General features: G+C 54.1%; 1 protein-coding gene across 1 annotated transcript; it reads right to left on the bottom strand.

Moving 5' to 3' along the window:
* Positions 1-466: 466 nt before the first annotated feature.
* Positions 467-27862, bottom strand: ZNRF4 (zinc and ring finger 4). Its single transcript, XM_036882925.2, is given in 4 exon segments — positions 467-1512; positions 1515-1544; positions 24594-24695; positions 27823-27862. Coding segments are annotated over 4 exon segments (1218 nt in total).
* Between the last annotated feature and the right edge of the window lie 121 nt (positions 27863-27983).

The following is a 27983-nucleotide window of genomic DNA, read 5'->3' as shown; positions in this document are numbered from 1 at the left end:
GTGGCAGGAAGCCACAGAGGCGTGTCCGGGGATTCTCCGTAGCTTTTGCAAATCTAAAACGTTTTGTTCTGTAAGCCTAAAATTATTCCAAAGTAAACGTTTATTATCTTTTTAAGTCTCCATGCATAATGAGTAGGCTTATCAGAGGCTAGCAACCAGAGTGCCCAGGATTGGAACCGAGGCCCAGGGGTCTGTACAGAGCCACTTTTGGTGTGGTGAGCAGAGTGGCCCGGGAAACACCTCCTACCTCCCCCACATCTCCTCACTTACCCGCAGAAGATGGGAGCCAGCCTTAGGCTCAGCCGGGAGTGGCCACACGGGAGGCGGGATTGGCCAGAGGCCGGCCAGCCCCATAGCAGCCGGGCCAAGAACCCACTTTCAAATCTGCTTTATTCTTTCCAGACTAGAAACAGTCTTCATTTCCAACCTCCCCACCTCACACTTCGCCAGCCAGGGGCTGCGGGCCTCACAGGGGATCTGGGGGACTCTCCGATGTGGCACTGCAGCAGCGGTGTGGGCTGGCCCTGGCCAGCAGCTACAGCCTCCGCGAGCGCAGCTGGGCCTGGATGGCCCAGATCGGGGGCCGGCTTCCGGGGAACAAGAGGTCCTTGTCAGCAAAGCTCTCGACGGGGGAGTCAGAGGTGTCATCCTCTGTGCTGGCCACCGATTGCTTGCACACGGGGCAGGCGTGCTGGGTGGCCTGGGAGAACCAGGGTTCAATGCACTTGCAGTGGTACACGTGGCAGCAGGACAAGATCTTGAGCTGGTCGCCCTCCTTGTACTTCTCCAGGCAGATGGCACATACATCATGGCACCGCGTGAAGGTGTGGACCTGGGCCTTCTGGTAGGCCTGCGTCTTGACCACCGGCCTGCAGGTCCACCAGGCACAGAGCCAGATGGGCAGGATGAGGATGGTGGATGCGAGCAGGGTTCTGCCCAGCACCCAGAAAAGTGCCAGCACTGGGTGGAAGTCCAGGTGAGGGCGCAGATAGTAGTCGGGCAGCAGGAGCACGTGGGCCAACTTGCCACAGCGCACGATGACCCGCAGATTACGTGAGGTAGACTCGCTCACGAACACTGAGGGGATGGTGATCTGGTGCTGTAGGTCCTTGGAGAAGTGCGCCATGTGCACCAGGTCATCCGAGCCAACGTTGTGTATGATGGCCGCCTTGAAGCCAGCCTGCTGGGCATGCAGCACCTTGACGTCAAACTTGCAGTCATAGCGGCGCATCAGCACAATGGCGCCCAGGGAGCCATTGCCCGGCCAGGGGCCCTGGATGGGCCGGCACGCGTTGGCCGGATTGGCCTCCATCAGGTAGCCCTGCACACCCTTGGGGGCCAGGGGCACCCCGAACAGGGCTTGCAAATCCGCGAAGTCCACCATGCTCGAGTTGCTGTCCAGCATGGCCCGCACCACCGCCTGTGAGGGCACCAGCAGCGTGCACAGGATCAGCAAGGCCTTAGACACCCCCAGGGCCAGGACTGGCAGCCGCCCCCCCATGGCCACCCCTACTCCTCGGGCAGCTGCAAGGAACTAGGTCCCTCTGGGGGCAGCAGACTGGAGGCCTCCTCCCCGGGAGCCCAGGGTTCCAGAGGCCCGCAGCCTCTGTGACATCATCCTGTTACACTCCACCCTCAGGAGGCCCCCTGGCTGGGACTGTGGCCCAGAGAGAACTCCAGGGTTTCTGACCCAGCAGCCTGGGCAGCCTTTGAAAACATAGTCGAGAGGCTCAGAGCATCCCCAACTCCTGGATTTCCTAAGGCTCAGCGCTGCCACAAAGTGGGCTGATGGTGTTCAGCGGTTCAGATCCAGCACTCACACATTCTATGAGTATCATCTCCCCGTGCCTTGCATAGAACCCCCAAGGTAGGCCAATGTTACACCCTCTTGAAATTCCTGGAAGGACCCAAACTTGTTCAGGGCCCTCTCCCCGTGAGGTCAGTTCTTAAAACCCAAACTCCAGACATCTTGCCTCACTCCCATCCCTCACTCTGCTCTAGCTGCTTGCTATTCCTCTAACTCCAGGCCTGGTCCTGCCTCAGGGCCTTTGCACAAGCTGTGCCCTCTGCCTGGAATGCCCTTTCTCCCTGCAGCTGGCTTTTTCTCATGACTCAGGTCTACGTTCAAATGTCCTCAGAATCTAACTGGGCTTGATTTCAGTGGGGAGAGGTGCCAAAGTCAGGGTGGGGCTGGTAGGGCAGGTGGTCCCAGTTCTCAGTGCCTGGTGGACCTCCGGTCCTGCTCCAGCTTTCGTCTCTCACCTCAGAGCCTCCTCTTGGTCTGGGTCTCCAGCTGTCCCCCAGTCCTCAGCCAGAGCTCAGGCACCAGCCTCATGTCCACCCACCCATCCCCAAAGTCTCCCACCCTGAGTCTGCCCCAAATGCATCATGATTTGTTGACCTCTAGAACTTTGCAAATGTTGTTCCCTGTACCAGGAACATACTTGTCACTCCTCGACTCTACTTTGCCAGACTGACTATTTGTTCTTTAGGTTTTGTCGGTTGGTCTAATAGCTCCCAGAGCAGTGCTCAGCCCATGATGGAGAGAAGGCCGGTAGCAAGAGGCAGACATTGGAGGCAGGCATCTACCAGACAAGGGCACCAAGGGTTGCTGGCAACCACCAGAGGCTGGGAGAGAGGGACAGAGCAGGTTCTCCCTCTGAGCCTCAAGGAACAAACCAGTCCTGCTACCCCTTGAGTTTCGGCTTCTGGCCTCCGGAATGGCACGGGAATAAGCTTCCGAGTCCCTGCCACCCCTGCCATCCCGGTTTGTGGCACTTTGTTACAGCAGCTCTCGGAAATGAATTGCACCAAATCCTTGTCCCCGATAATGAAGGGTGAGTATGGCTGAACTTGGAATGCAGAGGCAGTGAACAGCATGTGGGGAATGCAAACAGCATGTGAAAAGGGCCTGAGGGGAGAGAGACGGAGGTAGAGATGACAGATAGATGAATAAAGTTATGTATATATAAATACAGATAGATATAGAGAGATTATATAGAGAGATAGATGATGATCATAAGCTGAGTGGCTAGAAACTGCAGGCCATGCAGAGTGGCTGCAAGAGGGTCTTACTCAAGATTGGGAGAGAGATGGGGGAAGGGTGGGCAGGGCCAGATCTGGACCTTGAATGTCAGGGGCCTTGGGATTTACACAGAGAATGACGGGGAGCCCTAGAAAACTTTAGAGGCAGGACACAGTCGGATTGTGCTTCCCGTTTCTGCTTTATGTATTTCTGCATGGCTTGGATCTTTTATGATGAAAATGAATTCACTTATTACTCCTTAATAAAAAGAGATTGGTATTTCTGAAAGAGCCCTCTGCTTGCTGCATGGAGGGCAGGTCGGAGAGGGAGAAAGGGGCTGGGAAGCTGAGGAGGCAGGCAGAGAATCTGGGAAGCGACGGGACAAGAGCCCTGAATGAGTGACTTGGGGGTGAAGGAGAAGAGATGGGGGCACGCAGGGCATCCTGAGGCTCCTCTGCATTCTCTTCCCCTGGGAATTACTTGGAGAAAGTCTCTCTGGGTGCTACCATCTTGAACACCTTTCAGGCAATCATTTCTTTTCCTAAGAGACAAGTCCTTTACCCTACTGAAATTTTGAAAACCCCATTTTTATTTTGGTGTCTTTGTTCTTTGTGGGTCCCACCGACTTGTGACCACAGCTTGGAGTGTTTTTCATTCATGACTCTCAGAGCCTTCTCTTTAAAGAAAGACAACAGAGTCGCTCTTTGGGGACTATTTGGTAAATAAAGGAACAGATAGATCGTAACGGGGGAAAAGACAGAGGGTTCTTCAAAGATGGCCTGTTGATACATAGTGTGTATCAGTTTCCTGAGAATGCTGTAACAAAGGGCCCCCAAACGGGCTGGCTGAAAACAACCAAAATTTATTATCTCAAGGCTCTGGAGGCCTGGAAGTCCAAGATCAAAGTGTCTGCAGGGTGGCGCTACCTCAGAAAGTTCTTCTGACGGCTGGTGCCTGCTGTGCCCACATGCGGGGGAACGTGGGCATGCCAGAGAATTAACACCTCAGGGGACTGGTCCAGGACCAGTGACCGGTGGACAAATACACCGTCTCTCTTATCCCTCAAACGAGGTGAATCTGGGGCACGTGTCCCTCACCAGCTCGTAGAGGTCCCCAGCGGGATTGAGCCCCAGCTGTCCCCCACGACAGCCCACTTGACGATGCTTCCTTTACCCATTGTCTTCCCTTTTTCCTGCTTCCCATCCTCTCTCTCCTTCCCAGTGTTTCCTGAGATCATTTCCAAAATAAATCTAACCTGCATTCGTATTCTTGTCTCAGGGTCTGCTTCTGGGGGAACTCAAACTAAGATGCTCCCAGGGAATAAAGAAACCATGTAGGAAAAGAGAGCAGACAGCAGAGAGCTGAGAGACCCAGGTCCTAAAAACATCGTCTGAGCACCTCAGTCTAGCTGAGTCTAGGCCACACCACCCCTGTAGCCCTGTTCCATGAATGGATATGTTCGTTTTTCTGCGTAAGAGAGAGTTTCTGGTTTCTGTTCTCACACAATTAGCCTCATAGGGTTGGGGGGGCTTGTAGAATCTCATGGGAGAAGAGATACTGGGCACAATTATAAGTTTGATTTTCTTTATTTTTTTGTTTTGCTCCCCCTCTATCTCCCTCCCCAAATGTTCCTTCAGTGATGCCTTCAGATATGCCAGAGATGTCTGGGTCCTCTGATTGTTAGAGATAAAACACATATCAGGTGGGGTGATGGGATGTGTCTTGTGTTCACCCTGATTTCCCAGAAGTCAAAGTCACATGTATTTCCTTCCTTGGGCACATCGGGCTAAATCGAATGCTAAACCTGCCCATACACGTGCAGGTATGCAATACACATGCACACCCAACAGGCCTGTGATGCAGAACAGCGTGGCCCCAGGGGCTGGGGCTGGGGCTGGGAGGAGCACTTGGAGGCCTGCAAGGGGTAGGTGTTAAACTGCAAGTACGTCATCCACCTGCAGATACCTGGGCCTGTCTGCCTCTCCACTCTATGTATCTTTATTTCTGTCTCTTTCTGAAACTCTGACTGTGTGTGTCTCTCTCTCTCCTTCCTTCTTGAAGGCAAAGTCATGTCCTTGTGGACCCAGATGCATCTGAGTTGGTCCCTTTCCTTCCTTTGTTCTCATCTGTCAAATGAGGGTGATCCATGCAGAATCAACAAACACTGTCTGAGCACAGTCACCCATGGATCTTTCTATTGCCCTTTGAGTTGGGAACCATGCTTTCCTCCACCTCTGCCAGGAAGAAGCCACCGCATGCAGAGAGGGACCAAATCTTGCCCAGGTACCACAGCAAAGAACAGGCTGGACCACATTTCCCACCTCAGGTTCCCCAAACCTCCTTCCCTCCAGCTTTGTTCTAGGCAGGCCCCTGCTAGGCCGGTCATCTGGCTGCCAATTAACAGGCTTACTGTCTGAGGTCAGACTGTTGCTTTTGTCTTATCATCATTCCTGCTCCAAGGTCCCAGTTGTTATGCCAGCATAATTAAACTTGTGGAGACAGAAAGCATTGCTGAGGAGAGGGATCTGTCTGCACAGGACGATGTGCTAGATGCTGGATATACACCAATAATCAAGACAAAACCTCTGACCCTACAGAGATTATGTCCTAGCCGAGAGGAGGGGGGACAGTCAATGCACGGGTTAACTAAATGGATAAGCTGACCATTGTTAACCTTAAAAATAAAACTGTCGGTGATTTGACCAGCAAAAATGGGTTTGTTCGGGAATAGCAGAGACTTACAATCTGGAACAAGCAAGCTACGGCAAAACCATAGGCAAGTCCAGAGAAAAAAAGAAGAGGAATGCTTTTATGGATCCTTTCCTTCATACAGTTGGAAGGGCTGTTATAAACAAAAAGTCCATTGGAGTAAACTGGGCATTGGAAGTATAGCGGCTTCTCACTGGCTGAGTTGTAATAGTCTCTCGTTGGCTCAGGACGAGGCAGGGGCAAGCCTCTGGGCTGCAGGTGATGGAGGCTCAGACTAGTGCAGTAGCAGTAGGGGTGGAGCAAAGATGTTTAGAAGTAGTATTACCAGGGAGGCCTGACCGTTTAGACATGAGAGGCAAAGGGAGAGGAGAGGAAGGGGGTGAGATGGAGACTCCACTGTGAGCCCCTGCTGGAGGTGGGATGGCCACCCTTGGGGTGGGGACCCAGGAGAAGCAGCCAACACAGGGGCAGACACTGGGCTTTGTCTGGGCCATCACAGCCTGAGGGGTCAGGGAGAAATCCAGGGGGACACCCAGTTGGCAGCTGGACTCTAATGGCAGAGACCCGGGCAGACACAGGAATCTGCGCCCACAGGTTATTCTGGCCACAGGCCCAGCTGGCAACCGCTGGGCTGTGATGTAACTTGTCAGGCGGAAGCAAAGCCTCATCCCCAGGCTCGAAGGCACAGCTTGCCTAAATGCTAACAAGTTTTGCCTCCAAATGGTGGCAGGGTGTGCGTGTGTGTATGTGTGTATTTAATTCTGGAATGAATTTAATTCTAATTCCGCCGACTTTGGGGATGGGAAACAGCTGTCTTAATGAGTTAAACAGTGGGTTTAAAATAGCTAGCATCTGTTCGCCGTCTGAGCCAGCACCCACCGAGGCCACTCCGAGGCTCCAGGGCTCGCGGTGCGGGGGGTCCTGGTTGCGGCTCTGGGGACAAGACAGAACTTGGTCCAAGATGTGGATTCAAAGCGGGCGCAGCCACCAGGCCAATTAGCCACCCCCTGAGATTTCTGCTGTTTTATCTGTAGAAATGGGGGCTCATCACCCACCCACCAGGCTGAGTTCTTCTGAGATCAGGGGCACCGCTGTGGGTGGGCCAGACGGCTCCTGTGGGCATAGGGACTGGAAGCCTGTACCCCCACCTTCAGATGCTTCCTGGCTGTGTGGTTTGAATCGCCCTCCGTTGGCTCGTCTGTAAACGGAGATAATGAGAGTACCTAATCCAGGAGTCGTAAAAAAGTTTAGATGACTTAACAACACATTAAGCTGTGTTTGCAGCAGGGCTGGGCAGACAGTAAGTGTTGTGTAAATGTGTAATGAGTTTTTAAAATAGATAATAACCACATAATAGAATTTCAAAGAACAAAAAGGGCAAGAGAGAGAAAGTAACAGGGTGACAGATGCCACAGAGGGGATTGGGTGGGGCCGATTTAGCCTGGGAACTCAGGGAGGGCTTCCCTGAGGAGGTGAGTTTTGAACTGAGTCCTGAAGGAGGAGGAGGGGTCACCGCCCATGTACAGTCAGGGATACGGCAGTCTAGGCAGAGGGAACAGCAGGTGCAAAGGCCCTGAGGCAGGACCAGGTTTCGGTATTTGGCAAATAACAAAGAGGTCGGTGTGGCAGGATCAGAGGTAGGGAGAGAATTCGAGGTACACTGAGCTGCGGAAGGTGCATGCAAAAGAGCACCTGCTGTGCAATACCTGAAAAATGCAAACAAATTTATAGCGACCAAAAACAGGACGTTGGTTCTTAAAGCAGGGCTAAGGTGGGAGAAGCAGCGGGGGAGGTACAAAGGGATCTCAGGGTCAATGGCGTGACAGATATGTTCACTGTCCTGATGGTTTTACAGGTGCATGTGTGTGTGTGAAAATGCATCTAATTGCACACCTTCAACGTTTGCCATTTATTGCATGCCAGCTCCACCTCAATAAAGCTAGAAAAACAGAATGAAATAACAACAGCAAAAAAGATTGAGCCCAGTGCTCAGAGCACAGAGGGTACCAGCCTGGCTGGGGACTTCAGGACAGTAATGGGGGGACGGGAGAAGCTTGTCCAACCCCCCTCACTGGCCCACCCTCCGCCTGCCTTCTCGGGAGAGGCTGGGCCTCGCCAGCCTGCCCATCACCCAGGCCGTGGAAACTAATTTCTTAACGTAATGCTCTCCACCAACAAGACACAAGATTAATTACAGCTATAAACACATTGGGCACCGCCTAAATATTTCATAGATCTGTGCATGCACTTGTAAACGCTCCCACATGCTCACATGCAGCCGGCGGCTGGCTTCCTCGTTTTTGGATATTTTGCTTTTCTTCAACAGAGGCTGCAAAGGGCAAATGGGAGAGATTTCACTCCTCTCCTGTGCCCCTTCTCTCCTCTCCTTTTTTCTCCTCATTCCTTCTGCTGCCAGAGCCACCTCAAGGAGACATGGGCCTTCAGACCTATGTTGCCTGGCTGCCTCTTGGCAAGGTGGCGGCTGAGCTGGGAGATTGGAGGGGATGGTTGGAAGTCTGGGCTGTGGCCTTATTCTTGGGGAAAACTGGAGGCCCCTGTGCCATTCTGGAAAGCAGCCTAGAGCCACCCACCCGGTCCCAAAGGATCCATCGACATTCAACTCTTGGGGCTGCAGAATGTGGCTGTTCAGAGCACAGGCTGGAAATCCCAGAGACCTGGCTCTAATTCACCCTCCACAACTGCTTGGCTGTGTGACCTAGGGTGAGTGCCTTCACCTCTCTGGGCCTTGGTTTCCCCATCTGCAAGATGGGAACAGATATAGTAGCCCATTTCACAGGGCTGCTGTGAGTCCTATATTAGATCTAAAATCCTTATAAAATGAACGTGGAGTCAGATATACAGTAAGGGCTCAATTTAGCAATCATGAGGTGGGTTATTATTACTGTTTGTTGAGCTCTGGGATGTGTCCTGGGAGCTGGAGCTGGAGCAACAAAGGAAATGGATGGTCCCCACCCCCACCCAGCCCCATGTTCAGACCTTATTTCTTCTTCACCCTTGCACTTTACATGTGAAGGCTCACAGGGACACAATGTAGGATGTGGACAAAGCAAAGTTAAAGATGCCTCCGTGACCTCAAGGTCTCTCCTTTTTGCTGATGGGGAAACTGAGGCCCAGAAAGGGGCAGGGAGGGCTCCCAGGCCTCCACCTCTGAGCCCAGCCTGGGTTTTAAGAGGGAGCCCAGACATTCCCAGTCACGTCCCTGCTTGTCTTTGATGCTGCAGCCACAGGAACTGCCTGCCTGCAATTTACCAAATGTGACAGTGTCTTGGCCCTGATGGCACAGCCTGAGCCAGTAGCATCTGCAGGGCTGTCACCTCCCCCGCCGGGTTAGAGTGATGGACCGAGGAAGCAAGAGTCAGGCACTTACGGTGTGCCAGAACCAACCGGCCAAGTGCTTCTGCAGACCTGGGGGACAGCTAGAGACACCCAGTGACCCCAAGGATGCACGCATCATGACCCCATTAGACAGATGTGGAAAGTGAGGCTCCGGGGCAGAAAGTAAAGACCCCCAGGTCACATAAGTACCCACCTGAGTCCCTCCTATGGCCAGGCCCGGGGCTGGTGGCTGCAGACAAGCAGTGACTAAGACAGACCCATGCCCTGCTGTCTCAGGGCTCACATCCAGTAGGGAGGATGAGCACTGAGCAATAAACGCTATAAATAACTGTGGGGTGTGTTGGGTAATAAACAGTACTGGAAACAAGAAGCAGAGAAGAGGGTACGGGGTGCCAGAGATGAAGGAGAATGAACAGTATAAAAGCAGGGGAGGCCTCGCTGAGGAGGTGACCTCTGAGCAGATATCTGAGAGCGATGAGGCAGGGAGCTATGGAGGTGTCTGGAGGAAGGGCATTCCAGGCAGCAGAAGGAACTGCATGTGCAAAGGCCCCGGGGCAGGACTGTGCCTGGCATGTAAGAGGGAGAACTAAGAGGCTGTGTGGCTGGAACAGCGTGAGTAAAGGGGAGGGCTGGGAGGGGACAGGCAGGTGGTACAGGGCCTGTGGGCTGTGGGGAGGGGGCAACACCTGACTCAGGTGCTCCCAGGCACCCTCTGGTGGCTGCTGAGGGGAGGACAGGCCGTGGGGTATAAGGATAGACAGGGGATAGGCAGCCACAAGCCAAGGAACCCCTGGGACCCCAGAAGCTGGAAAAGGTAGGAAGCACCCTCCCCTACAGCCTTTGGAGGGATTCACTGGGCTTAAAACCAAGGTGTCGGCCAAGCTGGTTCTTTTCTGGGGACTCCTGGCGGGACCCCTGCCTTTTCCACTTACCCGAAGCTGCCCACGTTCCCCGGCTGGTGGCCCCTCCCTCCATCTTCCAACCAGCAGGGTGGCATCTACCCATTTCTCTCTGATTCTGGCCATTTTGTAATTCTAGAGTCCAGAAGTGTAACATAATAAATCTGTGTGATTTTACGCCACTGATTTGGTAGTGATTGGTTATAGCAGCCAGACGGAACTCATACAGATGGTTGTAATGGTCTCCATTTAACAGGAGGCAGACTCTGTGCTGAGCTCTGCCCTCCCCTCCTCCCTCCCTCCCCCTTGCTCACTCTGCTCCAGTCACATGGGTCTCCTCACTGTTCCTCCAGCATGTCAGGAATGGTGCTGCCCCAGGACCTTTGCACATTCTATGCTTTCTGCCTAGCTTACTTCCTTCTGCTCCCCCCTCTCCAAGCAAACTCATTTTTCAAATCACAGCTCCCATGTCCTTTACTCCTTCCAAACACATTGAGGGGAGAGAAAGGGGTGAGGATGTCTAAGAGAGAATGTGAAAGGCTATCCAAAGAAAGAAGCCAGGCAGAGACTGGGAAGGAGGGAGTAGGGAGCTGGGCTGAGCAGGGCTGGGGCTGGGTTGCTGAAAACGCTGCTGGGCCTGGGGAGGGGACAGCTGGCCCCTGCTGTGGGGAGCCCCCCATCCCCCACCAGTGTGCGGGCTCTTGCACATCAACACTCACCAGAGATGAGGGAAGTGTTTTCTCTCCGGCTGACACTTTTGGCAAAATACAATTGCTCCAGCTTTTTTCTGTGCAAAAAACATGTCCATCAAAACCGTCCCTGCGGCGCCTGCAGGAGAAAGAGGCCGCTGGATTTGGTCTGGGAATTGCAGAAAGAGCTCCAGGGAGATGGAGACGCGGCAGCCTTGTCTCTCTCTGCAGTTGGAGGGCAACATAAAACAGTAGGAATAATAGTACAATGGGGGCCACTTGCTGACACTTGGGTGGGGTGGACGCGCCCCTATCCGTGTCTGTTCTGTGTGCCTGTACGACTTCACAGTTACTATCTACATTTTTCAGATGAGGAAGCAGAGTCCAGAGAGGGGAAGACACTTCCCCAAGGTCACACAGCAGTGCGCGGATTTGAACCCAGACCCTACATCACTTCCCAGGGATACCCGGAGAAGCCCCTACCCAGAAGAGCTCTTCTGGAAGAGGAAAGGCGGTGGAGGTGGAAGGATCAGCATATGCAAGGGCTTCAACTAAGTGCTGTTGAACAGCTCCAGCTGTGGCCAGCACCCTCAGTTAAACCTGTCTGTGTGGGGCCTAGAAGAAAGTGCACAAGTTTAGAGTGTCCCTGGCCATAGCCGTGATGGGGACAGTGTTCTTGGCATCCCCCACTGGGATGACATCTTCCTCAACTGCCTACATCGTCCATGTCACGTCCTAGTCCTCACAGACCCCTAAGCCAGAGATAAGTGCAGCGGCGGCAGCCGTGCCCCCTTAAACAAGTTGCTTAACCTCTCTGTGTGCCAGTTTCCCTGTTGGTTAAAATAGACAGAAAAAATAATCCCTATTTCCCAATTAAAACGGATGATGTTCCCATAACACTTGGGCCCTGGCCTGGCACACAGTAGGGGCTTATAAATGTGGAATATGATTAGGTCAGTGATTCCTGACCAAGGAGGGGATCGGGGGTGGGGGGGGATCTTCCGCCCTCCCCGCCCACCCAACCCAGGGAAAGGTGCGACCTCTAGAAAGGCAGCGGGAAGATGGCTTCAGTCCTGGAGCCCTGCTTGCCGCCTGTTCCCGTGGCAAGGGATTGAGTTTTCTCGAACGTCGCCCCTCCTCCCAGCTCCCATCCGGAGCCAGCGCCGCCGCATAAATCCCGCTTTACGGCTGTTATTGACGGGGCGCGGGAGAGCAGCCTAGCAAGGCCCAATTAATTTTCCCGGCTGGCATCTGTGCGCCAAACAGATTTCTGAGCTCCTGGAGGGAGGGGGCAGAGAGAGATGGGGACAGACCAGGCTGAGGACAAGGTCGTGGGCAGGCCGGGGCCTTCTCACCTCTGTCTTAAGAGCACTGTTTAGGGAGTCCCCTGGCTCTTGTCCGAAGGGTAGAATAGTTGATGGCTCTAAACTCTGAGTATGGGGCAGGGTTTGCAATTTTTAATTAGGATGAAAATAAGGGTTTCACCACAGATATTTGAGCAAAAACCCAGAGGAGGTGAGAGAGGGAGCCATGTAGCTTTCTGATGAAACAGCTTGCTAGCCGAGGGAACAGCCTGTGCAAAGGCCCTGGGGCAGGACCAGTCCCGGAGAGCTGGAGGGACAGCAAGGAGGCCCGTGTGGCTGGAGCAGAGTGAGCCAGCGGGTGAGAGGGAGGAGGGGAGGCCAGGAAGGGGATGGGGCAGGTCGTGCAGGACCTTGGGGGACACGGAGAAGACTTGGACTTTGACCCAGAGGGAGGTGGGAGCCCTGGAGGGCTGTGGCCAGAGGAGGGGAACCTGACTCAGATGCTCACAGACGCCCTGGGCGGCCGCTGAGCAGAGGACAGACGGTAGAGGGTGAGGGCAGGACCTGACTCAGGTGCTCGCTGGCGCCCCCTGGCTGCAGTGGAGAGAACAGCCGGTCCGTCTCCCTGCAAGGCCCCAGGCGCTCTTGAAAAGGAAAATCAGCGCATATGAAGAGGCGTCAGGGCCCTCTGAGCTTTCTAGGATGATAGAAACGGTCTACATCTGCGCTGTCCAATATGGGAGCCACCAGGAGCTTCTGGGGCAGTTCGCTGTGGAATTGCATTCCAAATTTAACTTTTCTAATTACTTTTTTTTTTTTGGTGGTAAAATACACACCACAAAATTCACCATCTTAACCATGTCTAAGTGTCCAGGTCAGTGGCCTGAAGCACATTCACACTATTGTGCAACCACGCTCACCATCCACGTCCAGAACTTTCCACCTTCCCAGCCTGAAACTGTCCGCATGGAACACTCACTTCCCATTGGCTACTGTGGCTAATGCTGCTCTCCGCATGGGTATCCGCAAGTATCTGTTCCAGTCCCTGCTTTCAGTCAAATTTCATTTAGTTTTAATTCGGTTAAATGTAAACAGCCACGTGTAGCGCTGGCTACTGTATTGGATGGACAGTGTGGCTCTAGAAGGGTGAAGACGAGAAGACATCTTTTTCTTTAGTGTAGTTTAATGCTCAGTCAGGGCCAACAATAACATCTTCTAAGCCACTCACACTCATTCATTAACATCGTGCCCTGTAACCCCAAAGGCTTTGGAGGTAGTGGAGGAGCTCGTGCCCAGGATGAGGCCACCCGGGCCTGCTGCTTCCTTCTCTTCTCCCCAGGGGCTAGTGGCCTGGACCCCACAGGCCTGGGGGTGATGGCCACCATGTCATTGGCCACCCCTCCCTGGCTCTCGCTGCCCAGCCCTGACTTAGAGAGCCCTGGCACTGCTACGGCCCACCCCGTGGCATGGGCCTCATTAGCATGGTGCCAGGAGCAAGGGGGCTGAATGGAGAAGCTGGCACTCCTTGTGTGTTACCTGAGCTTAGAGGAGCCCCTATGGAAATGTTTAAATCGGGGTGTATCAGCCAACTATTGCTGCATCACACAGAACCCATAAGCCCAGCAGCTTCAAACAGCACATTTATTATCTCAGAGTTTCTGTGGGTCAGGAATCCAGGCGTGACTTAGCTGGGTCGCCTGCTTCACGGTTCCATGAGGCTGCAATTTTGGTGTCAAGCCTGGACAATAGTGTTGATGGGGGAAGGGTCTGCTTCTAAGCTCCCGCAGGCTGTTGGTAGGATTCATGTCCTTGCAGCTATGAGCCTTAGGTCCCTAGATGCTCGCTGACTGTCAGCGGGATGCTGTTCTTGGCTTCCAGAAGCCACCTACAGTTTTGCCACATGGCCCTCTCCAGGGACTGTTCCCAACATGTCCATTTGCCAGCAAGAGAGAAAAAGAGTGGAGAGTCAGCTAGCAAGATGGTCTTATATAAACTAACAGTCATGGAGGTGACATCCTATTGCGTCTGCTGCATTAAGTCCCACCCACAGACAAGGGGGCGGAGTCATGCAAAGTCATGGACACCCGGAGGCAGGGATCAGGGGAGCCACCTTAGGGTCTGTCTGCCGCAGGAAGCAAAGAGAGAGAGCCTGAAATGGCTCTGGGCCCTGAGGGGCTTCTGGGTGGGAAGGAAGAAATAAGGAGGAGGGAGAAGCTGAAACTAAGAGATTAAGAACTGGAAGAAAGACATTAAATTCTATACATATTTTTGATGTCCCCTTGCAACCTCGCATCCAGAAAAGACAGCTCTAAGTCCTCTTGTTCTCACACTCATACTCCGAGCCCGGTGTGACATCTGCTGTGATGGGAGAGAGGACCCTGGAGGAGCCCAGAGAAGGTCTCTGATCCACCCTGGGAGTTGGGACAGGTTTCCTGGAGGAGAGGCAGCCTCTGCACTGACCCCCGAGGATGAGACAGAGGTGACGGGTGACAGGGGGAATGTGCTCTAGGTGGAGAGACAGCCAAGCCAAAGGCCTGGAAGTGTGGATGAGAGAGAGAGATGTACATGACTGGCAGAGAAGCCATGCAAGTGGGTGAGGGGCCCAGTCATCGCTTTGCCTTGGAGGGAATCAAAATGCTGTGCCCGTTGTACAGATGGAGAGACTGAGGTTCCGGGAGGTGAAGCTGCTCTCTCCCGGTCACATGGCTGGGAAGAGGAGTAGCCTCACTTGCAAAATGGATGTTTGAGGTCCTTTTGTCTTATACCCTGACTCTGAGGTCCCCTTTATGACTTCCAGATTTGAAAAGAGCAAATTACGTGGTAGAATTTGTTGAGCACTTCCTATGTGTTAAGTACTATTATCAGGCTATATTTCCCTCAGGGGGTCAGCCCAGGGTCAAATATAGACCGATACCTGTTTTACACATTTTTTAATGGTTGGGGGGAAAAAAATCAAAGAATATTAGTTTGGGACACAGGAAAATGATATGAAATTCAAATTTCAGTGGCCATAAATAAATTTTTTTTGGCACACAGCCACACCCATCCATTTATATGTTATATATGGCAGCTTTTGCGTGACAATGGAAAAGCAGATTATATGGCCTGCAAAGCCTAAAGTTTTCACTGTCTGGCTTTTCACAGAAAAAGTTTTCTAGTCCCAGCTGTTCATTGTATTTCCTTAGAACAGCCCCAAGAATTAGATGTTATTACCTTCCCCAGTTTATACAGATGGGGAAAGTGAGGCACATGGGCTAAGTGGCTTGGCTAAGGTCACAGCGGATGAGTGGCCAAGCAGAGACTGGAACCCGAGTCTGTTGGACTCCATGTACAGTGCTCTCAGCTCAGCACCATACCTGGTCACGCCCTCTGGTGCTGTGTCAATTGAAACTGGGTGTCTGCATCCAACTTCCTCCCCCAGCCAGGCAGTCAGCAAGCGCTCAAGCCCTGACCCTCTCTCCCCTTGGGACCATCCAGGAAGACAGTCAATTAAGAGCAAATCAATTAAACAAACTCCGTGCTGGCTGCTGCCCTGTTTTTTTGACCTCAGCCAAGAGGCTCCATTTCCGGGACTGGCTGACTTGGGTTCAAGCAAATGCATTTGTGGGCAGATCTGAGAAGAGGCTGCAAGATCAAAAACTGGAATGAGGAATTTGGACCCAGACCCCTGGGGGCCTGTGATATTGGCTTGTATAATCTGATACCCCTTGGGGGAGGCAAACTTGGGGGGCCCTGCGTTAGCAAAGGCTGGGAGAAGGGACCCCGTGGAAATGAGAGCATGTCCTGCAGAAGATGAGCTGCTCAATTTGACTGGGAGAGTGAGGGGAGCCATGGGAAAAGAAGGCTATAATTTGCTCATTTTACCTGTCAATCAAGTGATGAAGGTTGCTGTTTTCTTTCTCACATGCTATTTGAGAGATGGGACACCTGAAAAGGGAGCGTCATAATGCAGGCTTTTCCTACTGCACTAAAACCTGCAATGATAGGAGATCAGAGCTGCTGCAGACATCTTGTTAGGGGTCTGCGTGGAGCCTGAGAACAGGGCAATGCAGAGAAAGCAGAGCAGAGATACAGAGAGCAATGCGACCCTGGATCCAGCCATGCCTGCAGCTCGTATACACCCGGACTTTCCACTTATAACTTGGGCACTTATGTATATGGCTTATGTGCGGTAACTGAGAATGCTTTCACCAAACATTTCCTGCTCTTCACCTTCTAGGATATGGAAGATTAGATTATTATTCAGCAAATTCCACTCAAACGTCCCCCAAATTCCGTGGGAGGAATAGACTTCTCTGGCCCCAGCCATGTGACTTGAATTGGCCATGGCCACATGAGCAAAAGCAACAGTGTGCCAGCTCTGAGCGTAGGCCCTAAGAAGGATGGCTTGTTTCTATGTGCCCCCCTTGTAGTTCTGCCTACAGCCATGAGACAAATATGCTTTGCGTAGCTGCTAATCAAAGGAAAGTGAGAAATAGACCAGTTCTGAACACCAATTTGCCAATCAGAACTGGGCCCCGCTGACATACAGATGTGAGGGTAAAAAATAAATGTTTGTTGTTGCAGGCTGCAGAGATATGGTGGATGCTTGTCACGCAGCAATAGCTGACTGCTGCGTAAGCACACAACAGGATTGCACTTCCTGGCGACTATGATTGGCTGGGCTGGCCAGGGCTTTGTGACTAATCTGCATTAGAGAACAGGAAACAACCTATGTTACCTTCGGGCCAGAGCGTTTGGAGCTCTTTCTCTGGGCCTCAGAGACCAGTGACTTTCCAGACAGTGGCTGCAGCAAAACCAAGCCTGTCCTAAGGCAGTAAGGACAGACTTTTTTGATCGGTTGGGCAGAAAGAGATGGCCCCAATTCTGGTGAGAGAGAAGACTCTCAACTCTAACAACAGGTCGCATTTATCAAACCTTTTCTGTGGTCCAGGTGTTCTGCTCAGCACTTCTCCTGAGGGATTTCATTTTAATCCACCTACCTATGCTATGAGCTAAGAGTTAATATCCTCTCCATTTTGCCAGCCAGGACACTAGGTTCAAGCCGGGGTCATCACGTGCTCAGGGTCAGCTAGCCAGGAAGTGGTGGAGCTAAGAATTGGCCCCGAGACCTGTCTGGCTCGGGAGTCTGCCTCTCCCCAGAATCTGGCTTCCCTTGGGCCACGATGCTCTGAGCGTCCGCAGACATGTGGTTTATCACTCCCACCAAGGGGATTTCACATCAACACAGAGGCCACATGGTCACAAGCTCTAAAGTTGCCCAGGCCCACCTGTTGGAATTTAAGTCAGCAAAACTGTAAACAAAAATTTAAGTCCAACACATCCAGCTCTTTCTATGATCTCACCGTGATGGTGTGGGATCAGCACGGATACCCAGAGCTCCATCCTACATGAAACTCGAAATGCCAATCAGTTTCCTTCTAAGTGCCATGTGAAAAGAGACCTGACCCCCAGGTGTGGTGCGGGCTGCACAGTTTCTCGGTTTGCGTCAAAGTTTTTGAAAACACCATCAATAAAAGACCTCCCTTCCACAGTTGGTCTCATTTTCCAAACGCATCCTGCCTCATACTCACTTATTACTGTATCCCATGGATTCTGAGCCGCATGCCATCCCACAGAAAACTCACTGTTACTTTATATCCCACTAAGGAAGAAAACAGTCCTGCCAACTAAATCATGGCCCAGGCGAAGAAGGCACACCTCCCTGTCAGAGACGCTAAAACCCAGAAATTGCACATCTCTGAATCAGCGAAATGTGGTGTGTTTGTTGTTTCATGACCGCCTCTTCTGCTGGACCCAGGACGCAGGACGTTGTCTTGGTTTTTGCTGATTTTCTGGCGCCTAAAGCAGCGCCTGACACACAGTAGGTGCTCAATGAATATTGGTTGAATGAATGAATGAACGAACTGCCTGGCCCAGTGCTAAGAAGTTCTCAAGCACTGTCTCATTTCATCCCCACCATGGGAGACTGAAGCCCCCAGACGGGTGGTGACTTGCCCAAGGCCACACAGCCAGGGCTGAAATTGGCCCCTGCCCGCCTGCTGCAGAAGGGGCAGACTCGACTGCCCCCAGGACCCTTCCTCTCTGGCTGCGCTTCCCCAGAACCTGTTCTGTGAAAGCCCAATCATGCCTGCCCAAAAGTCGTCATCGAAATTACTGCCGAGCCCTTGACTCGGGGTAATTAAGAGCATTTTGGGACGTCTTGCTTGATTAAAAGCAGATCATCCGTTCAGAATGAAAATTCAGAAGGCAAATTGCTTTTGTTGCTGCCACGATGCTATTTTAAACCCACGCGGCTCTCCAGCTAATAAAGGCCCGTCACTCGGTCTGTTGGCCTGCCTGGCACCCATTTGCATGGCTCCCTGACTGCTGTTTACTGCCATCGCAGGCTCTGCCCCGGGCCTGGAGGGACCCCTGTCAAGGCATCAGAGCCAGTGGGGCCCGGGCCAGCCTCAGCGATGCCCCCAAACCTGCTCCCTTCTCAAGGACACCCCAACACTTGCCTGGCCCCCCACCTGTCCCCACCACCCCACCTCAGGCCTCATCCTCTCCTCCTGGCCTCCCCAGCCTCCCCACCTCCCATCTCAAGCCTTTCTATCCAGCCTTCGCAGCTTCTCCCAGCATCTGATCAGGCTGCCTGCAGTCTGTCTTCCCAGCTAACCCCTCCTTACTCCACATCCTCAGCCTGGAAGCCCCCCGCCCCCCAACCTCCAGGCTGGCTGGGAGGAGCTCAGGACTCTCCTGGCTGCCTGTGTGACCCCCATTACCGCTCTCCTCACCAGGCCTGTAACAGGTCACGTGCTCGTCTCTCCTCCCGCACTGTGAGCTCTGGCAGGACAGGGCCAGGCCTGTCTTGGTCACAGCTATGTCCCCAGCCTCAGCCTGAAGGGAGGAAGGCCAGCCCCTCGGCCAGCTCTCCCCGACCCCCAGGGCCAGGGAGGGGTGTGGGCCCCCCTCTATAGGGCTGGGGGCTGGGCGCTGGGGGTCCGGTTCCAGCAGAGGTGGGGCAGGAACTGCAGTGGGAAGTCCCTCCCGCAGGGGACAACCCGGGAGCATCGGGTCCCCTCACAGGGTGTCCAGTTACGGGGAGGATCGTGGGCACACCTTGACAACCTTGTCATTCAGGGTGTAAAAGGCAGAGGACCAGCTGACAACCATCTATCATGGTTTTAAAACAATGGGCATACGCTTCAGCCCGGCAAAGTCTCTTCTAAGGATTATTAATAATGTAAAGTGATGGTGCTCCTCCAGGGACGATCCTGCCCCTCAGGGGACACTGGGAGATACTGGAGACGTCTGTGGCTGTCACAGCTGGCTTGGGGCAGCTCCTGTCCTTCCATGGGTGACGGCCAGGGAGGCTGCTCACCCCCCCACAGTGCCCAGGGCGGCCCCCCAGAGAATGACCCAGCCACAAATGTCAACAGTGCCCAAGTGGAATGGGGCAGGTGTGGGGGGGGCTCTGATGCCGGCTAAGACTTAAGGACATTCATTCCGCACCAGGTTTTCTGGGAGCATCTCTGTTCCAACTTCCCATGAGGTGGACACAGACACCACCCCATTTTCCATATGCGAAAAACTGAGGCCCAGGGCTGCAAAGGCCCATCCCAAGGCCACGTGGTCTGCTGCAAGGTCAGCCACGCAAGGGCGAGGGCTGTAGCGTCTGTTGCATCCACGGCTGGGTCCCCGGAGCCTAGCTCAGGGCCTGGCACAGAGCGGGCTGTGAGAAGAGCAGAGCTAGGATTCGAACCCGAGTCAGATGCTTGTCGGGCATTGGACCCGGGTGGTCCTGACTGCTGGAGTCCAGCTCACAGCCCTGGGCTGAGAGACCCCTCTGCTGTCCCCCTGGTGTCTCTGCAACTCCTGGGGCAGCTGAGCCCCACGAGGGGGCCAGGGGCCTTTTGGGGATCCTGGAGGCGGTGGTTGAAGCTTAGCTTCCCTATTGTGGCCGCTGAAAAGCGTGGCCGCTGAAAAGCGAGCCGGGGCGGCTTTGCCGAGGAGCCCCACCGCCCGCCTTTGTGCCCTGAGCCCGTAGCATCCTCTGCTCCGAGCCAGCTTCCTTTCAATGCGCTCAGGTCTGCGCCCCGCTTTCCCGGCCTCCATCTCCGCCTGAAAGTACCCCGTTCTGCCCGGACGGCCTGGAATGCACCTTGCTGGTCTTCTCTTGGCCTCATCTGCCTGTTAATCTCTTCCTCCTGAGCTGTGGGAGGAGGAGGGTGGGCAAGAATAAATAAACGTGGAAGGGAAAATAAAGAGAATCTCTGAGCCTCCGGCAGAGGCTTCCATTGAAGGGGATTTTCACCTGGCGCTCTGAGATACTGACAAAGGGAGCGAGGGGCGGGCGCGGGAGTCCAGGCCCAGCACTGGGTGGGTGCCCTTGGCCGGGGAGCTGCACTGAGATATTCACAAAGACAAGTTCATCGGGCCTGTTTTCCAGACATCCATTAACCCGTGCTGGGGGACCGCCATCAATGCCCCCAAGCCTGGAGAAGGCTGGGGGTGTGGATGGGTATGAGCCCAAAGTTGCAGTGGGGACTGGGAAGCAGAGACCTCCCCTGGGGGCCAGTCCCTTCTCATCCCATGACTTGCTGTGTGACCTTGAGGAATCTGCCTGCTGTCTCTGTGCCTTGCCAATAATCAGCCCTTTAGGCTTCCACTGTGGAGGGATGTAGGCTCTGGGGTTGGGGGTGGATCGCTTCCCTTCTCTAAGCTTTTCCAATAAAAACAGCCCATCCAGTGTATGTTGTTGAATTCAGGTATTCGGGCCCAAATACTGACCGTGCTGCTATGTGAGCCAGACTGTGCACTGGCCCCTGGGGATACAGTGACCAAGACAGCTGGGTCCAGCTTTCCGGGGGCTGCAAGTGACCGTGGACCAGGCAGCCCAGCCCCAGGGCGATGATGGCCTGGATGGGGACACAGGCGCTGTCAGGCACACTCAGTCCCCTGGGTAACCAGGGACCGTTGCCTGGAGTGGGAGCCGTCTGGTCTGATCTCCCAGGTCTCCTTCGGGTGCGCAAGAGAAAGCCCAGTGAAGGTGAAGAAAGAGGCCCAGGTGGAGGACGCAGCAGGGGCAAGGACCTGGCAGAGGGCACGGGCATCTGAGGGTATCAGCTGAGGGTATCAGCTGGGGGGATGCAGTATGCTGGGGGGTCAAGATCTGTGAGCAAAGAGACATGTAGAGAAAGGGGGGAAGGGTGTTCCAGGAAGAGGGAACAGCATGTGCTAAGGCCTTGAGGTAGGTCTGTGTCTGGGGTCTTGGAGTGCCAATGAGGAGACAGGAGAGACTGGTCTGGGCTGGGATAGCTGAAGGATTCCTGTAAGACTCAGGGCTAAAGCCTGGGCAAAGGTTAAGAATATGACCAGCCTAGAGCTTAGCAACAGAGCAGGCCAGGGAGGACAGAGTGGAGGACTGGAGGCCAGCTCACAAAGCTCCAGGATTCAAAGCCTCGACTTTGCTTGGGGCCTGAGGAAAGCCTGAAGGTTGTGAGCGGAAGGGACCAGCCAGAGGCAGACGCCCAGCCTGGTGTTTACGAGCCAGCCTGCCTGCATTTGAATCCCAGCTCTGCCACTCTTACGCTGTGCCACGTTGGACAAGTCCCCTCCCCTCTCTGGGCCTGGTTTCCTCATCTGTAACATGGAGATAATGGTCATGCCTACATCACAGACCTGTGTAAGGAGGAAATGAACAAATCCCTGACAGGGTCTGGGCTTGGAACACAAGAAAGCAGAAACCACAGGCTCATTTACCTCGAGACAAAACTCGGCCCTAAAGATTCGGCATCCTCTTCTCTGCCACACTGGCTCTCGTTTTCTTTGATGACACGTGTGCCCGCATCCCTGGGTGGGGAGTCTTGCTATTGTCAGGAAATGATCCGCCACCACCTGAGCTTGATTGCACCAGCCCCTGGCCCCAGGATCCACTCACCGCGGGGGCAGGGCAGGGACGACGGGGCATGGAAGCCCCACAAGGAGCGCAGAACTAATCAGGGCGCCATTCGCCATGGGTGCCTCGGCCCTTGCAAACTCTTTAATAGCATACAAAAAATGATGGCTTCCTGGAGGAACAGGAGGGAGACACATTTTGCATTAGGACTTTGGTTTCTTATTTTAAGAAAGAGCATGCAATAAAATCCCTGCCCTGGGTTCAAGCCAGAGAGAAGGGCTCCAAGGAAATGGTGCCTCGTTGCACAAGTCCTGCATCCCCCCAAGACTGAGGGGCTCTCTCTCTCCGAGGTGCTTCTTCACAGGTCTTCTGTTCTGCCGTCATGTGGTGCTTATCCTTCTAAATGTCCCCCCTCTGCATCTGCCTTGCACCTGGGAGGGACCCAGAAATGCTGGTTCAATGGAAGTGAGTTGCTGCCAGGGGCCATGGAGCGGTGGGAGGTGGGCGTCTGAATCCATGCTACCACTGGGGTATTTCTTCCTTTGGTAAATATTTATTGAGCATCTGCTGTGTGCCTGAGCCTATGCTGAGCACTGGGCCCATAGAGAGGACCAAAACAGACTTTTTTAAAAAATGCTTGCCCTTGTGGAAGGAGATGGGCAGACAGAAAACAGGGTGACAGGAGTTATTTGGGAGGTGCACAGGGCGAAGGGGCCTGATCCAACCAGGGAAGGCATCATGGAAGGCTTCCTGGAGGAGGTGACTCTGCGCAAAGACCTGAAGGACGTGTTGGGAGGAGCCAAGAGAGAGGATGTGATGAGGGATGCCAGGTGACCAGGGAGGAGGCAGAGCCGTGGGCAGAAAGGTGGGGACAGATGGAAGAAAGGCTGCAGAAGGAAAGCAGGCAGGACCCAGGGACTGACCGGTCATGGGGGAAAAGGAGGCAGGGAATGATTTTGAAGCTGACATCCAGGTCTCCAACTCGGGGATGGGGGCATGGCAGGGCCCCACAGAGACGGGGACCCAAGAGGAGGAGCAGATTTGGGGAGAGGCTGAGGCCGCACTGGATCCTGAGGATGGAGGCCCCGGGGGATGTCCAAGGGAGAAGGCCACGGTGGGGGCCTGCCCTGTGGGGAGGGGGCTGGGCTAGAGTCAGAACTGGTGTCAGTCTAGCACTGCTGTTCCCTCTGCCCAGAACACCCTTCCCCCATGGCCTCCACCCAGCTTACAAGCTCTCTCCTTCCAGGCCTCAGCCTGGAAGACACCTCCACCTGGAAGCCTCTCTGAGTTCCCACTGTGGCTGCGTATCCCCATCACCTCTGGAAGCCGGCTTTGCTGTCACTGCCTGGCCACATGAGCCCTGTCCAAGTCGGACGGGGTCTGCCCCAGTCCTGCGCGTCCCCAGCACCCGGTCAGCACCAGAGACCTGTCTGTGTTCCAGAAACAAGTGGTGTCTGTCATGACTCGGTCAGGCCCTTTGGGAAACCCTTGGCGATCTCCCAAGCCCAGGCCATTCTTCAAGGGCCCAACATGCAGAGGATTCGCCTGAAGCAGGCACCGCATATGTGAGCGAGACGGGGGACATTTCTCACTGCCGAGGCCCCAGAAGAAAGCAAAACCCACAGAAATGCCGAAAGCGCCCATTTATGTTAGCAGATTATTTCACGAGCGGATGCTTCTGCTGCGTGCCACCCGCGATGCAAAGCTAGCAACCAGGTCCTTTATATGAGATCATTACCTGGTTTATTTTGAATTATGAATTCCAGGTGCACCAGAGGCAGACTCATGTACCCACTGACAGGTATGAACTGAGCGCCGACTGGGTGCCAGGTACTGTCCTGGGCGCTGTGTGTCGATGGCATGGTAACCAGTCAGCCCTTCCTCAGTCCTGGGGGAGAGACTGAGAAGAAACACATCAGCAAAAAAATGAACAAGAACATTTCAGATGTTGATAAGTTTGGGACCAAATACGTAGATGATGGGGCTGGGAAACCCAAAGGTGCTACTTAAACCAGAGAAATTAGGGAAGGCCTCCTGGAGGAGGTGATATTTCAGCAAGTTGAGATGGAGCCAGCTGTGTGGTTAATAGAACAGAGGGTACGGCATGTCTGAAGGCCCTGGCACAGGACTGAGCCCCACTGAGCCCCCACACTGTCCTCATCTTTGTCCCGTAGCTGTCTCCATGATCTCCTACCTGCCAGGGCTGGGGTGGGGACCTGGGGGAGAAACCACAGGTCTTCAGTGCCCCCACCTAGTTTCTGGACACTAGTGGGAGAAAGATGATGACCGCAGCTGTCATCCCGAACTGTGGTGGCGGTGGTGTCTGGCCTCCATGCCTGTGGGCCTTATAGAGGTCATTGTGGGTGGGATTCCTTTATTCATTCAACAAACCCTGGCCTGGGGCCCCTTTTGAGATCAGTCTAACCCAGGCTGAGCCCTGACTCTGGACTGGGGTGCTGGATCCTGCCCACCTCTGAGCCACAATTCCCGGGAGGAGACTGCACCCCTCCCAGCACCACCACCTCTAAATCCACCGCAGGGCCTGGCTCTGCTGGCTTGGCCCAATCCAAAAGCGCAGCGGTCCTGCCCCACCTTTGCCCCATGGAGTCCCCAGGACTGGAGGTTTCCAGAACAAGGCAACGAGGGAGTGTGTCAGGGTTCAGGCCCCAGCCAGGGAGGAGCGAGAGCTCTTGTCTGAGAGGCCCTGCCGGGAGCTCCATCTCTTACCCAGCAGGGGCCGCATTAGCCGCTCAAAACCCATTCGGGAAATTAGAGCAGAGGCCTTGGCGACAATCACCGGCCATTCTCTCATCTCCAGTTCCCAGGCTCCTGCAGCGGGTGGGGGGGATGCAGGGAGATAGGGGGGTCCCGGCTGGCCGCAGGGCCCAAGGCCTTCTCCAGGCCAGCCAGGGAAAGAAAAATGCAATCACTATGGGTTTAAGGGAGTCGCTTCTCTGCTCCAGCACCTTCCATGACTCCCAGCTGCCAAAGACTTCAGTCCAGACAGTTCACCTTGACAAGCAACACTGTATCTTGGCACCACCAGGGGAGAGGGCTGCTCTGCCAGCTCTCCACCTGTCTTCCCACACAGTTTGTGGGCTTCTGGAATGTCCCCAGCCTCAGCGGCTCATGAGGCAAAATGGGGCCAGGTTTGCATTTATTTCAGAAGTAGGGTGGACTTCAAGAATGGTTTGATCCAGCACTTTCAGTGGTCCTCAGGAATCAAACTCTGGTCCGTCTTCCGACATTTAGTCCAGAAACCTTCCCCAAACTCGCCAAGTTTTCCCACCTCCCCGCTCTCGCTCACACCCAGCTGGCTCGTCCCACCCCTCCTAATAACCCTGCCTCCCCGCTTTCCTCGGCCCAGAGGTCACGCCCAAGGTCAGCACAGCAGTGGAGTCCCTGGAAAGAGAGGTCAGGACGTTGGCTGGACCCAAGCCAAGATTTCTCAACTTCCCCACTTGGAGAATGAGAAGTCTTGGACCCAGGATCCCTGGGATCTCCCTGGGCTCTCAGGTTAAATGGGTCTGGGGCCCCCACAGGGGATGTGCACCGGGGAGGTTCAATGTCTCTCTCCTCTGCCACGTTTGTCCTAAATCTGGCTCCCTCGGGGTTGAAAGGAGGCTGCTGCCAGCTCTGGGGAGGGAAGGAGAGAGAGAGAGACTAGGTTCAAGAACCAAGCTACCTGTGCCTCTACCCTGCTGCTAGCTGGCTTCACACTTACCATCTATACACATTATTCATTTATCATGTTTATTGTTTTATGCCTCTTTCTCCTGCCCTTGGACAGTCAGCCTCTGAGGGCAGGGACAGATGACCACTGGACTCTATATTGTATCCTAAGTACCCAGAACAGTGCCTGGCACGTAGCAAGGGCTCAGTAATATCCGGCGAATGACTAAAAAAAGGCAGGATCAGCCTTAGGCAAGTCACGGTTTCTCCTGGGACTGAGGGTTGGGTCAGCATCCCCCGAGGGGACCAAGCAAACATGGGGGTCTGTTGGGTAGGATGCACAGGGCTGGGTATGCGTGTCCCTGGCTCTCGCCCTGTGGGGTGGCTGTGTCCCTTTCCCAAAGACTCAGATCTTGTCTAGAAATAGTACCTTTATTCAAGTCATCACAAGTTATCCAAATTCAAGTGAGCCAGCTATGTCCTGCTGAGACCCTCCACCTCTCCATCTCCCATTTCGCTGCCCCTGTGTCCTCACCAGACTCCTCCTAAACACCCCCCCCACGTTACAAAAGAACCTAGTGAATGCCCGCAGAAACAGAGGGGGCTGTCCACACGAGCAGAAGCTCCACTTCCTAGGGATTTACTCGGCCAGGCTCCATGCCGTGAGCTTTTCCCACCTGGTGTCCTGTAATAAGCTTCACGGGTGCTCTTACCGATCCCATTCTACAGATGAGAAAACTGAGGCTCACAGAGGGCAAAGTAGCCTGTCCATAGCGGTAGGAAGTCCCAAAGCCGGGTGTTATGGGTTGAACGGTGTCCCCTACTCCAAAAATAAAGAAAAGAGAATGCTGAAGTCTTAGGAGCCCCCAATACTTGTGAATGTGACCTCATCTGGAAACAGGGTCTTTGTTAAGATGAGGTCCTTAGGGTGGGCCCAAATCTGGTATGACTGGTATCCTTTTAAGAAGGAAATCTGGACACAGAACCACACAGAGAGGCCATGTGAAGATACACACATGGGAAGGTCACCGTATACAGTGTACAGTAAGTACACGGTTACATACCCAGTTCACTGACTGGATGAAATCATTGACTCCAGGATTTCGAGGGCCCGGCAGGAAGGCAGGTGAGGGGCCCAGAGGCCCATGCGACGGCGGAGAAAACTAAACAGCCCGTTTTCCCTGGATTATAACACTAGCCACTGGCCACAAACCTAAGACTTGAACCCAGGTTTGTCTGCTTTCACAGCAGGCCTGTGTCCTCCAAGTTTTGGAATAACCAGGACGCAGGGCTCAGAAGCAAAGATGGGGAAGAGGGAGGGCTCCCCCAAATTGTCTGCCATGCATTACCCTAAAGCAAGGTCTCCCCCTTGGCACTGCTGACACGGGGCTGCGTGGTTCTCTGCTGGGCTGCCTTGGGGGTGGGGGGCAGCACCCCTGGTCCCAGCCACTCGAAGCCAGGAGAACCCCCAGTGTGACAACCACAGATGTCCCCAGACACCGCCCAGTGTCCCCTGGGGGGCAGACCCATCTGATGGAGAAGCCCTGCTCTATAAAGAGCTGGCTCCCTGCCCGCAGTGCTCGTGGGCCAGGGCTGGGAAGACCCTGGAGCCCACAAGTCCCAGCCTGCACCCAGCCTGCGCCCAGCCTGCCCAGTTGCAGCCAGACCCAGGGAAATTGGATTAACTCAGAGAAGCTCGCCAAGATGATCTGTCACGTCATCTGAAGGACAGCGTATTGATCTCCACATTGCGAAAAAAAATTAAATGATATCCCTTTTTGTTATTTAAAATGCTGTTTAAGCAATTTCCTAATGGACCGGCCCGGCCCCGGGCCAGGAACTGGCTGGCCGGCCAGCGGCCTCCCCGGATTGGGTGGGGGACGAGGGAATGTGGATGTGGGCCTGTCGTCCCCTGGGTAATTGATGACCCCCAGAGAACCGCTCCATTTTGCAGGAGACGTGCACGGCTTTGATTTATTAAAGACATAACAATTATGAAAATAGCTGATTTATAATCAACTTGCCCGGGCCCCTAATTGATTTTCGGGGTAAAATTTAGACCGGGAGGTATTGACACCCTGGGGGCAGGGCCTTGGGGTGTCCAGAGGGCCGGTGTGGGGCGGGAGGATGGGGTGGAGAGACAGTGGCTGAGCCTGGCTGTATTCTCTGTCACCTTGGGAGAGAGACTTCCGGTCAGCTTTGCCCAAGACAGTCAAGCTCCCCAGATGCTCCCATTTCCAAATGACCCAGGTGGGCCCTGGGGCCGGCAGAGGGGCCGGATTACCCACAAATCTCTCAGGGTGCTCCAGGTCCAGGTACCTCATTGTTGCATCCAGAGGCCATGAGGACCAGGCACTGTGCATGTAAATGAGTCTGTCCCCTTGTGTCTAGAACCTTCCGGAGCCCCATGGGAGGGTTGCCAATTTAGCACAAGTATATCCCATA

This window comes from Manis pentadactyla, chromosome 12 (genome assembly GCF_030020395.1).
Source record: "Manis pentadactyla isolate mManPen7 chromosome 12, mManPen7.hap1, whole genome shotgun sequence".
NCBI lineage: Eukaryota > Metazoa > Chordata > Mammalia > Pholidota > Manidae > Manis > Manis pentadactyla.
This window is presented reverse-complemented; position numbering and strand designations above follow the sequence as displayed.